This window comes from Antedon bifida, chromosome 6, assembly GCF_963402885.1.
Source record: "Antedon bifida chromosome 6, ecAntBifi1.1, whole genome shotgun sequence".
Taxonomy (NCBI): Eukaryota; Metazoa; Echinodermata; class Crinoidea; order Comatulida; family Antedonidae; genus Antedon; species Antedon bifida.
Genome location: NC_136231.1, coordinates 17,567,028 through 17,580,551, shown reverse-complemented (window position 1 = coordinate 17,580,551; position 13,524 = coordinate 17,567,028). Strand labels below are relative to the sequence as shown.

At 31.4% G+C, this 13,524-nt stretch overlaps 2 protein-coding genes across 13 annotated transcripts in view; both read left to right on the top strand.

Moving 5' to 3' along the window:
- Positions 1–5,057, top strand: part of LOC144845192 (calcium-activated potassium channel subunit alpha-1-like) — a 95,138-nt gene extending 90,081 nt beyond the window's left edge. For all 12 annotated transcript variants that reach the window (XM_078702367.1, XM_078702374.1, XM_078702373.1 and 9 more), the window contains 3 exons: positions 153–283; positions 504–698; positions 1,135–5,057. In XM_078702367.1, coding sequence (XP_078558493.1) covers positions 153–283; positions 504–698; positions 1,135–1,467 — 659 coding nt within the window. In that variant the 3' untranslated portion in view covers positions 1,468–5,057. The remainder of the gene's footprint in view (positions 1–152; positions 284–503; positions 699–1,134) is intronic.
- Positions 5,058–9,039: 3,982 nt separating this feature from the next.
- Positions 9,040–13,516, top strand: LOC144845678 (uncharacterized). Its single transcript, XM_078703104.1, has 8 exons — positions 9,040–9,981; positions 10,336–10,472; positions 10,655–10,829; positions 11,070–11,104; positions 11,304–11,605; positions 11,783–11,911; positions 12,362–12,495; positions 12,645–13,516. The coding sequence occupies exons 1-8, from the start codon at positions 9,095–9,097 to the stop codon at positions 13,438–13,440; spliced, it is 2,595 nt and encodes an 864-aa protein (XP_078559230.1). The 5' UTR covers positions 9,040–9,094; the 3' UTR covers positions 13,441–13,516.
- The last annotated feature ends 8 nt before the right edge of the window (positions 13,517–13,524 follow it).

Here is a 13,524-nt window from a genome sequence, read left to right as displayed (position 1 = left end):
TGCATTTTTTTTTTCCAAATTATGACTTTATAAAATAAAACGACACCTTGTATGACATAAAGAATATGCCCCTGCGATACACACAAGTGTATTAACGAATCAAGAGCCTAGAAACTTTCTATTTTTTAATTAACATTTAAATTAACTTTCAGTAAATGATAACAATGTTCAGTTTTTGGACCAAGACGATGACGATGATCCTGATACGGAACTATATATGACCCAACCATACGCTTGCGGAACTGCCTTTGCAGTGAGCGTATTAGATTCCCTTATGAGTGCAGTAAGTATTATTTTCTTTATGGTAGCTATAATCTTTTTACTTCCAAAGCAATTTACCTTTACTGTATTAAATGCTTGATGTTAGCATGTTTGAATTTTCTGACAATGGTCTTAAAATACTTTATTTATATTGGCCAGACACATATCTTGTTGATATGATACCAAGTCCTGTATTTAAATCATGTCAGAGTTCACCTAATATATTATGTTTTTTTTTGTAGACGTATTTTAATGACAATGCACTTACCCTTATCCGTACCTTAATAACTGGTGGTGCTACTCCTGAACTTGAGCAAATCTTAGCAGAGGGAAGAGGCATGCTAGGTGGACCGGCGTCACCTGAAACTATAGCCAATCGAGACCGATGTAGAGTGGCCCAGTTACCTCTGTACGAAGGATCATTTGCAACCTATGCAGTAAGTAATCACCAGTTGGCAAAATATTTACATACTGTAAATTGAACAATTTAAATCAAGGGTTATTTTGAAGAGTAAACTATAATACAAATATAGAATGTTTATAAGTGAAATGGTACAAATAGTTTCATGAGGTGAAATGAAATTATTTGTACCATTTCATGAAAACATTCATTATTATACTTTTAACGAGAGGCCAAGGCCTAAACCATTCAAGGAGGCAGTGCTTTAGTTTTGGACGCAGAGTAGAACACATTATATCATGTGACCGACAATCGTCCAATCAGATTTCTACTGAAGTATACAGTGTCTTGAATGTACATTATCAACATTCCATGACCAACACAGATCCTAAACTAAACTAGCATAATACTTTGATGTGATCACATGGCTTATTTGTCTTCCTTTTTAAAAAAAATATAATTCTTCTTTACAGGATGGCGGAATGTATGGAGATTTATTTGTTGAAGCAATTAAGAACTATGGTATGCTGTGCTTCGGACTATATCGTTTCCGCGACAACCCACCCACTGCGGACATCACTGAAACACCGTCAGCAAAACGATACGTGATCACAAATCCGCCTTATGAATTTGTACTGAAATCAACAGATTTGGTTTTCTGCCTGGTTCACTTTGACGGAGGAAATCAGCAGAAGACGAAGAAAAAGAAGAAGCGCAGTAAAAGAAACAAAGAGGGGGAAAAACCCCCTCCTCCCCCTCAAGATATGATGTATCATCATCATCAGCATTTAAACCCTATGGCATAAACAATTACAAGTATTAATATAAGTGTGTAAAAGTGAATGCGTAATGATTATTACTCACTCTGTAAACTGTATGAGAATAAATGAACTCTCTATACATGCAATTTCATGACAACAAATTATTTAACTCAACGAAAAAATGACAATTTTACGATTGAGTGAGTAGTTGTCGTTCTAATTTCAGTACTAAATAGAAGATATAATATGATTTTATTGTTATTTATAATTATTTATTTGATTATTTATTTCTCAATTATTTGCATTCCTGAAGGCATGTATGTACACCATTGGCAAAGAATTAAAAATTGAAAGTATTATGCAAGAAAGTTTTGACATTATTATTAATATTTTAGTTATTGTTTTATTATTAAGAGAGATTGTTACTGAACGCATCATGTATTTTACTCACAATGTTTTAGAATTATGAATGCCTACTTGTCAAACTAAATGCATGCAAGGATTCGTTGATCTCTTTTATGTATTTTAATTGTAGTACTTAAGTATTTTATCTATCTTCCTATGATATATAGGAAGAACTTGCAATTGATCCTCAACTATTGATGAATTCGTAGAACTTTTCCAGTTGTGTAATTTTTAGGTCTTATGGTAAAATACGCAATTTTATGATTGATAGATTTTAAATTTGTTTTTATTGTCCCAGTTCTATGTATTTGTGATGTTTAAAATTTAAAAATGTTAAAATTAACTTATCACAGCATTCCCTAAAAGCATAATAGACATTTATCAGAATGTTACTATATTAACATTTTACAGATATTTGTTTAAACTATTCCTGTAGTGTTCATTATAAGTACAATGATTTTCAATTTATATTCTTTATTTTTGTTACACACTTGATAAATTGGGGCCTTTGTTTAATTGAGTGCTACAAGAGTGTCTTAATTTGAATCATAATTTGTCTTAATTATATATTAAAAGTTAATTTGAGTTTAAACAGGGAAGAGTGTGTTATCTCACTCATTAAAATATTTAGCTCTCAGTTATTTTATCAAATCATGGCCATTTGATGTATTAAAAAGTTTGCTTTATGTTTGTGAGATTTTTAATGTTTCCAGTAAATTTGCTTTATTTTCCTTTGTATTGAAATGTGAGAGATTTGTGATTAATTAATATCATAATAATAATATGTGACTCCTTTGATATTTCTATGATTGTGTATTATTATTTCCCATTGGTTTATAGAATTGATGTTTATATGTACTGGTTGATAATACTAGAGGTTTGGTGGTTAATAAGAACAAGTTCTTCAATATTATCTTTAAAAAATACCATTATAGATTATAAATACTTGCTGATTTCCAGATATTTCAAACATTTGCAATATTCCCCAGCTAATATATCCAAATATTTGCTATTGAACTCATTAATATGCTAACTAGTAAATAAATGTTCAAAAATTGTGATGACTGATCTTCTTATCCACCAATCAGTGATCTGTCTTGAAATCATGTGACTTGTTTACCCTTTTCCCATTGGTTCTTATAGCAATTAAGATATGACTATGAAAGAAATATGCAAATTATTATATTGTAAATAGAATTATTGATTGTAAACTAGATGCTTAGTATTTATCAAAAGAGAATGAATTTTTAAGTCAAACAAAAACTTATGATAGACTTTAAAGGTGTATTTTATGTGTCGTGTATGTAATTAATCTTTCCTATTTTTTTTAAACAACATTCCTCAAGTTGTACATATAAATGAAGAAATAATTTGTGTGTGCAATGAAAGTAAAGTATAATTATATTATTAAATTTTTGAATATTTGACTATGGTACTTATGTCTTGGTCACTTATTCTTATTTCTTGTAAGTATATCTTTTAGTAGTCATGATAAAAGAAATAAAGTTGTAGAATGCCCATAACGTACCAATCCCAATTGGACATTACCAGTAAACTTCATAATAATATAAATGTGGTTTAATAATGTGGTTATAATAGAAATAGACCAGTATCACCATTCTTAAAAATTAATCTGCATATATTATATTTACATATCAAAATTTGAATTTTGTATCTGGAGATTGAATTATGGTAGTATTTTCCCCTAAACTTGTACTGGATATTCAGATATTGTTATCATGTTAAAAGTACTACCTTATTTACATATATTTATAAGTTTGGTATAAAAATAAATCAAACTTTTAAAAACAATATTATTCATATAACCAACAATCTGCCCCCACTCGTCGATTGAAACACAAAGTATGACATTTTGGTATAAGGCTAAATTGATTTCTCCTTATACACACAGGTGTGATAATAATATACAGTTAAATCTGGTTATGAGAACATTCAGTTGTATGTTCATTTATAAATGCATACATTTTAAAGGGACATCGGTCAAAAAATAACATTTTGAACCTTGTTGTGGAACAGATTTTCACAAAATATAAATTTGATGTTTGATTAATTTTATTCCCAAATCATATTTAAGATTTTAAAATCCAATATTCGTTAGTTTTAAATTAATTATTAGTTAATAAGTGATGTTGTCTGTGTTCATATTGATTTTAATTAGTTATTTTGGACATGTTTAATATTAAAGTATAAATACTTCATGAATGAGAAGTTATAAATTATTTATTAGATATGAATATATTATACATAGATTGAACAAATGTATCTATCGAGTCAACAGTTCTAATATATATATTGGACATTTTACAAACTCATTAATTACACAATGTAATGTTAATAATCTTGATGTGCATTACTAAATTATATTTAAATCTAAATTTTAAAGAATATAAATCTGGTTGTTTTTATTGGATAACATTTCTTGCATTTTTATACGACTAGAAACGATTTGATGAATGATTAATTTAATTTAAATATTTAATACATTATCGACAGGTGTTGTTATGTATAATTATGTCATTAATTTGAATAATTCAAATATGAATTATTATTAATCATTATTGACAATTTTAAATATTTTGAGAGATAGATAAAAATGATAAAAATGCAATAATTGTAATAGGTGTGTAGGACATATTTCATAGTACAAACAATATATTATATACAAAAATAAAAATAGTTTTAATGTTTGGTGAATATTACTGCATTATTCATTTATTTGAATATTTGTACCAGTAGTTTAAACTGGATATTTATGTTTCATTATGTAGAGCGTGCAAAATAAACAAAGCTTGATTGGATGCTATGACATGGAACTACAACATTAATAATACTATTAATAAGATATGGCTAATCTGATCACGGTTTACTTACCGCATTTAATTTGAAAAAAATACAGTTAAATATATTCAAGTCTTACTGTAAATTCCAATATATACTGGATACCAAGCATTTATGCTATCAAAGGTTTCGCTATTTAAATTATTCAACTTATAATGTGCAGATAATTTATGTGTGAATTGTATAATTCTTGCTTGATACTAAATAGTCGAACTTAGGTTTAACATGTGTATAACCAATATATGTATGTGTTTACATTTTCTCCCTTTATTCTTATTGATGTTCATTCGCAAATATGGGTTTTAATTGATATGTTCAATATTGTGCGATAATAAACAAGTTATCAATTTAATAAAACATAATTGCGCTCAACTTTGTCATTATATTATGTCATTTAATAAGAGAAGTTATCATAATTTCGTTTATACGATCTGCTCATGTTACCTCACTACACATTTTAGTCGATATTTGGCCACTTTTCGACCCGAATCACATAATGTGGTCAAATGTCGACCTTTTTATTTTTCGACATAAAGTGGTCCCATGACACTATAAGAAAATAATATGGCATTATACGTGCACATATATCAATATTAGTGCATATTAAGTGGATTTTATAAAGGTCGAAATTTAGGTGATTTATAAAAAAAAATCCCTGTACTCTAATAGTACAGGTATTTTCTCGAAAAATTACCAAATTTCGTTCGTTTTTATTTTTTGACATAAAGTGGTCCCATGACACTATAAGATGAAGATATAGCATTATACGTGCATATATATCAATATTAGTGCCTATTAGGTGGATTTTATAAAGTTCGAAATTTAGATGATTTTGCAAAAAATCCCTGTACTATACTGCCCTGATTTACGAAAGGGCATTATCTCAAAAAATGTAGTTTTGAGTAAATAAGCAAAACGTGTTTGAGTTTATCTTTAAAAATCTAAAGACAAATTAATGGTTTTTCAGTTATAATAGGTATTAGTACATATATAGAAAATATGTAACATGAATTTTATTTTAATAATTTATTTTTTAGGGGGTCAAAATTGAGATAATTCCTTCTTGTAAATTATTCATACTAACTAATAACAATAGATAATTTAACAAAAGGCATTATCTCTATATTTACATAGAATGTACACTACAAAACATCTAATAGCACAAGACAAATATGTTGCATTAGGGATAGGTTAAAGTTAAGGAGAGTGAGTAACATGTGGCCGTTGGGCGAGGGGTGGGGAGGGTGTTTGTTGGGGTGGGGATGGGTTTAGGGGGGCGGGATTGTGGTACTCGCTTTGGAAGGATTTCATGAAATTTGATGACAAAAAAATAAAAAAACCATTTATAAAAACTCGATGTACAGTGATTTTATCGCATTTTCTCTCTTGATACAGATTATTGCTTTATGCATTATATTTACAAGTTTTGTATTTGATATATTTATTCGTTTTCTAACAGATTGCGTACGTTTGAAGTTGGTCGATTTTTCCAAAAGTTTTCTGTTTGTGGAATCAATTTCTTTATTATGTTGTCTTTTTTAATTTGTGGAATTCCTGTTTTTCTTTAAAAACTCTCTAGACATATAACTGGTATCCATATATTCACATTTCCGGTTTAATTTTGTTTCAACTTTTTAAAATAGTACTTCTTTAAATGGAATTCAATGTAATGACTACGCTTGCTTACAGCCACACCCAAAAAGCTCTATTCAATCAAAATGTAATTCAAAAGACTAAAATACAAATTTCCCAATGCCATTGTTTTATAACAAAAGTTGCTTGACATTGATTTAAATATCAATTGGAAAACACTACAAATGACCATTGGACTTTTTTTTACATTTTCAACATTTTCAAGGATAATAACGAAGACATAAGTAATAAAAAGTAATAAACTTAGGCCTACTCATTCAATAGGCACTTGAAAATGTTCTTTGTAGTCATGTTTTTCCATTTTAGTTTGGTATCCACATAAATTTATGTTAGTGTTGTCAAATACAATATTTTGATTAAAAGATTCAATTTATTTTAGTTAACATCTACAAACATAGTTTGAGCGTGGTAATTAGCATGCATAAAGTCAACCTCTGATTGGATAATTGTTACTGCTTCAGTGTGCAGTCAAGCGATCATTTCCTGTTGTGTATTGTTTTTTTAAGATAATGCTTTCTGCTGAATTTTTTGTAGGTATGAATAAAGATAATGCCCAAGCTGATTTTAATTTTTTTAATATTTTTAATATTTATAGAAAACATTTTTAGTAGCTGTTAAGTTTAAATGATAGATTATACCCTCAAAAGTCATGTAAGACAAAAATCTCAATTTTGAAAAAAATTGAGATAATGCCCTTTCGTAAATCAGGGCAGTATAGCACAGGGATTTTCTCGAAAAATGACGAAATTTCGACCTTTTTATTTTTCATCATAAAGTGGTCCTTGACACTAAGATGATGATATGGTACTATACATGCACATATAGCAATATCAGTGCATATTAATTGGATTTTAAAAAGGTCGAAATTTGGGTGATTTTGCAAAAAATCCCTATACTATTAGTACAGGGATTTTCTCGAAAAATGACGAAATGTCTACCTTTTTATTTTTCGACATAAAGTGGTTCCATGACACTATAAGATGATGATATGGTACTATACGTGCACATATAGCAATATTAGTGCATATTAATTGGATTTTAAGAAGGTCAAAATTTGGGTGATTTTGCAAAAGATCCCTGTACAGGGATTTTATCGAAAAATGACCAAATTTCGACCATTTTTATTTTTCGACCTAAAGTGGTCCTATGACATTATAAAATGATAATATGGCATTATACGTGCACATATATCAATATTAGTGCCTATTAGGTGGATTTTATAAAGGTCGAAATTTAGGTGATTTTGCAAAAAATCCCTGTACTATAGCACAGGGATTTTCTCGAAAAATGACGAAATGTCTACCTTTTTATTTTTCGACATAAAGTGGTTCCATGACACTATAAGATGATGATATGGTACTATACGTGCAAATATATCAATATTAGTGCATATTAATTGGATTTTAAGAAGGTCAAAATTTGGGTGATTTTGCAAAAAATCTCTGTACTATAGCACAGGGATTTTATCGAAAATTGACAAAATTTCGACCTTTTTATTTATCGATATATAGTGGTCCCTTGACACTATAAGATGATGACATGGTACTATACATGCACATATAGCAATATTAGTGCACATTTGGGTGATTTTCTCGAAAAATTACTAACTGTAATAGTACAGGTATTTTCTCGAAAAATGACCAAATTTCGTTCGTTTTTATTTTTTGACATAAAGTGGTCCCATGACACTATAAGATGAAGATATAGCATTATACGTGCATATATATCAATATTAGTGCCTATTAGGTGGATTTTATAAAGGTCGAAATTTAGGTGATTTTGCAAAAAATCCCTGTACTATAGCACAGGGATTTTCTCGAATTTCGACCTTTTTATTTTTCATCATAAAGTGGTCCATGACACTATAAGATAATGATATGGTACTATACATGCACATATATTCCAATATCAGTGCATATTAATTGGATTTTAAGAAGGTAGAAATTTGGGTGATTTTGCAAAAAATCCCTCTAAATATAGTACAGGGATTTTCTCGAAAAATGACCAAATTTCGCCCTTTTTTATTTTTCGACATAAAGTGGTCCATGACACTATAAGATGATGATATGGTACTATACGTGCACATATATCAATATTAGTGCCTATTAATTGGATTTTAAAAAGATCGAAATTTGGGTGATTTAAAAAAAAATCCCTGTACTGTAATAGTACAGGTATTTTCTGGAAAAATGTCCAAATTTCGATCTTTTTTATTTTTCGACATAAAGTGGTCCCATGACACTATAAGATGAAGATATAGCATTATACGTGCATATAGAGCAATATTAGTGCATATTAAGTGGATTTTATATAAAGGTCGAAATTTAGGTGATTTTGCAAAAAATCCCTGTACTGACACTATAAGATGTGCACATAATAGCAATATTAGTGCATATTAATTGGATTTAAAAAAAGATCAAAATTTGGGTAGTTTTTGTTCGTTAATGTCTGATGATTCGCACTTTATAATTCATCCTATTGGAATACAAATTCACCGATAATTTGTGGAAACAAGGCCGAAGACGTAATGTAAAAATGATGACGTGTAATGCGCGTACTTGTGCGTCTTCGAAAATACGCCGTTTAGATAATATCCTGTGCGTAAATTGCCACGCGGCCTTTTCAAATACATTCACGTGGTAGCGATTCGATCGAAAAGTATGTAGCCTAGTCTTGCCGTATTAAAAGGCCTTCTATATGGCTTTCGGCTGAAATCAGATTATAGTAAGTGATCATAATCATAGTGAGTTCTGAAATGGACCTTCAAAGTCTTCTGTGGGAAAAAGAATATGTTTGTCTAGCCGAAAAATTACTTGTTGAAAGTAAGTTTGTTATGGAAAAGATGGACGGAGAGCCGATCGAAATGGTTCGAGTCGGAGTTAGCGAATCTGGAATCATTATCGCAAGATACACTGCTGATAATTTCAATTACACTTCTGATTCTGATTTTGATTATATTGAATTGTTACATTGGTTTCCGAATAAATATGTTAAACTGTCACCATCTACAAAGACACACTTCGATTCAACCTTTTATGGAAAAGTGTTAAAGATAAAACTAAAAAATGGTAAATCATGGCTTCTTGAACTGGCAGAAAGAGGTGATAAGGAAATTGTTTGGCAGAAATGGTTATCAATTATTCAAGATATAAAGACTAATCGCCGGAATACAAAGAAACAAAATACTGTAGTCTCTCCTGATGATCGATTTGAAACTGATATGGGTAGAAGAATTATGACAAAAAGAGATTTCACACGAGGCCTAGACAGCATCGGATATCACCAACTAAATATCTTGACTGAAGACCAGAGTTCATCATCAACACATCAGGAGCAAGAGACTAAGAATACAATTCATGGCACAGAGAGTAGAAATACATCTTTGGAAAATAGTAACCATAAAAGTCGTCCTGCAGAGCCTACATGGAATAAATTATGGATGTCTACTAGGTCTAGCACTACTCGACTCGAGTCCAGTCACAATCAACCATTATCAAGGGATAGAAATGAGGTGCTCTTCAGCGTAGGAAATCTGTTTGGGTTATTCAACGTTCTGACAATGCGACATGGACATGCACAAGCGCTACCCATGGCCTCAACAACTGCACTGCATATGTTGGAAGAAATGGAAGGATATTTAACGTAAGATGTGCTTCTGTTCAAAATTCTTTTACCTTGGATTCTTCACGCTAGGTATAATAATTCGAATTATTTAATCAAATTTTAAGTGTTCTGCTTGTTCATGCTACCCATTTGACAAGTACATGAGACCTCCACCAGACCGATGTCCCATGCTAGACCTCCTATTGAACACTATCGCCCCATAGCCATCATCTGGGCAAGACCACATAGCCCAGGTAGGCTGGGCCAATTCATATCTAAAGGCACATATTGCCCACCCCATTTACGACGACCAATTGGCCTCATTGGTTGGGTTAACTTCCATCAGAACTTGAAAACAATAGTCACTATCGTTTCAATTCAATTAATTAACAGTCTCGAAGATAAAGGATGTGTGATCCCGAAGTCCATCTCGTTACCAGATCGACTAGACGGAGAAGCAGGTTTTCTAGAAGACTCTCTGTATGCGGCTAACAAAGTACATCGTCAAGGGTTAGCATACGCAGATTTATGTAAGTTAAAAGAAAAACGTTCAGTAATGAAACTATTACTATAATTTTTTTCTGGTAATAAGGATATTTCATTCACTCGATCAATCAGCCATATATTACCATATATGTCTTTGTTTCGATTCGTTAATTAATTAATTATAATTCGATAAAAAAAAACATCAATCAACTTTTCTTGTTTGCAGTTAGTGAAGATGATAATGCAAGGGCATTTCTTGTTAATGGTCACGTGTTGCTTTTGGATGACAAACAAATTGACTTATACAACAAAATTGAACGGAAAAGAGACGAATTTAACGATGTTATATACACGATACGACAAAACAAGCAAATGAAACAGAAGTTGATTACAAACGAAAGGTAAAAATAGTTTCTTGTTTAGTACAATCCTCCCTGACCCAACAAGTGTCTTGAGTTGACCTTAGTGTTAAAACATACTGCGTCGTTGGTTTCAAGAAAAGATGTCCATGGGGCGTTTCCTTGTAGTGATAAAACATTATTTCCAAAAGAGTACCAAAAATAGGTTCTACTGTAGTTTATTAGAAGTTAGTGTAAAAATAGTTTGTTTGAAAATGTTCATACAGTATTACACTTTTACAGAAATCGAAATGTAGCCTCATCTATCAAAAATTCAGGTTAGTTGACTGCTGATAATTGTATGTGCTTGATTTACCGGTACGTTACGTTCTGAGTTTCGATTAGAGTTCTTTTGTACTTTGTACTATGTTTATTTATGTATGTTTATGATTGTGTATGATGAATGGAAATAAAGAAAGAAAGTAGCTACATTCTTTCTTTCTGATCTTTCTTATTTCACAATTATAACCTGTTAAGGAATCAATGACAACAGCATGGGATATGAAATGTTGAAGAAAAAAGAACACAAAACCCGAAAGCGAAACAAGCTACATAAATTGTTAGCAGGCACACATCGAATGAGTAAGATGGGTTCCAGCAAGCATCAAAACGGCGACGATACAAGTTACGCTGGTTCCAGTCAAAGCAATGAATTGGAATCAATAGGCTACGTCGATCCAGCAGATATAGCCAAAGAGTTAACACTGATAGACATGGAAATGCTCTTGAGACTGCACGAGTCGGAACTTGCCAATTGCGCTTGGCAAAAGAACGAAAAGGTCAATACTTTTATTCTCATACAATCACCAGCTACATCAAACTTTCATTTAATGTATAACATTCGCAGACAAATCCATGCAATAGAGAATTGTGGTTCATATTATATGTTGGGTGTAGTCTGACCATTTCGTAATTCGTTTAAACATAGTATGATTCGAAATATTTGCACTTTTCAGGAGGTACATGCTAAACATGTATTGGCAATCTTGGATATAGCAATGAGAATTGTGGGACTATTAGCATCTGAAATAATAAAAGAAACGTGCATTAACTTAAGGACAGAACGAGTCGCAAATATCATTGATGTAAGTATAAACTTAGGTGTCGTTAATTATGGTAAATTATTTTGCAATGCAGTTGAAACTTTTCTCTTTTTGTCTTCACTCTTCGCCTTTTCGTCCATTCTTCATCTTCTTCCATACTTCCTTTTCTCTTATTTACTCTATCTATTTTCACAATAGAGAATCTAGCACTCTTTATAAGGGATATCCATTGTAATTTATCTTTATATATTACCGAGACACTGCAAAACTATGTAATAATAATACAAAAATAATAAATAAAAAATAATTGACAATATAATAATGGGCGTCCGATAACGATTTTAGAAGAGATCTAGACCTATGACGTGCACGACAATCTGAGAACTAGGATTTTAATAACATCATGTTTAGGCTTTATGAGAGTATTTAAATGGTTGTAATTTACAATACTGCCTTGCTAAATAACAGTTTTTTTTTAAAATATCGTCAAAGATTGCTTGCGAGTGTGAACTGTTGAATAACTATCACTCGTTGCGCACGTGTCTGGCTGCGTTACAAATCATACCAATTTATCGTCTGTATGGAACTTGGAGAAACCTTGAAGAAGAATATCCTGAAAAATTCAGGTACTGTACGTCATTTCAATATGTTTTATCAATTGTTTAATAGTCGATGAAATAATTGATCAACAGAAGACCCGATATTTTTCCTTTTTTATATAACGCCACAATCTTAGTAACGCAATGTACGTCATTTTCATTGCATTTCCTTGCAGAAAATTTAGTGAACTTGAAGAATTTTCAACTGATGCAGATGGATACACGTCATTCCGCCAAGCAATGAGAATCGCAAACACTTCACATTGTATACCGTTTATTGGCACAATCTTACAAGATGTCATTGCCTCTGAATTTGAATTCGATGAGACTTTAATCGACGCACATGTCAAAAGGTTAAATTCATCAGCAGTGAGTCTTAATAAAGAAGCAGTTATGTTTGTTACAAAAGAACAAGCAGATAATTCTAGATCAAATACAAATTTAGCAGAAGAAGATGCCATGCACTCTTTTGCGTCTGCCTGGCGGGCGTTACGATTGCCAATAACGCGTTCGGGAACGCGTTCGGTAGAAGATACTGACGTAATAGAATGTCAATCACGTGAGGAGGTATGTTCGTCAGTATCTCCTGAAAGACGAAAGCATATACAGAAACTAATCTTAGATTATGCACAACGATTAGGTTCTGAATACAAAGCTCAGAATAAAATAGCCAGAGCAGGTAGTTGGATGGATGAAGAACTTCTGGACTGGGGAAATCTATTCAATTTCATAAAAACGCAAAAACACAAAGTAACTGAAACAAAGCTCTCTTCACCTTGTGAATCAAGTATTCGCAGTGGTTCTGAAGATGTCACAAGAGATCAGGTGAACAGAACTCTTTTCTTATTTCAGTGTGCTGCTGTTCAGTATGATATGGATGCTAATCCTATGATAAGAAAGTTTTTACTGACAAAGCCGTATATATCTGGTGATGAACTATACAGACAATCGAGGGTATTAGATGATACGTGACACTGTATAGAATTCTGCTCGAAATGAGTCCCCAAAAGCAGATGGGTTTTACGCTGTTGAACGGAAATTAAAACCTACAACGTA

Excerpts from the sequence above, each read along its gene's own strand:
- LOC144845678 (XM_078703104.1), top strand. The coding sequence starts at position 9,095 with ATGGACCTTCAAAGTCTTCTGTGGGAAAAAGAATATGTTTGTCTAGCC. Across the intron at positions 11,105-11,303 it reads CTCATCTATCAAAAATTCAG|GAATCAATGACAACAGCATG; the intron begins GTTAGTTGACTG and ends TAACCTGTTAAG. Across the intron at positions 11,606-11,782 it reads CTTGGCAAAAGAACGAAAAG|GAGGTACATGCTAAACATGT; the intron begins GTCAATACTTTT and ends TGCACTTTTCAG.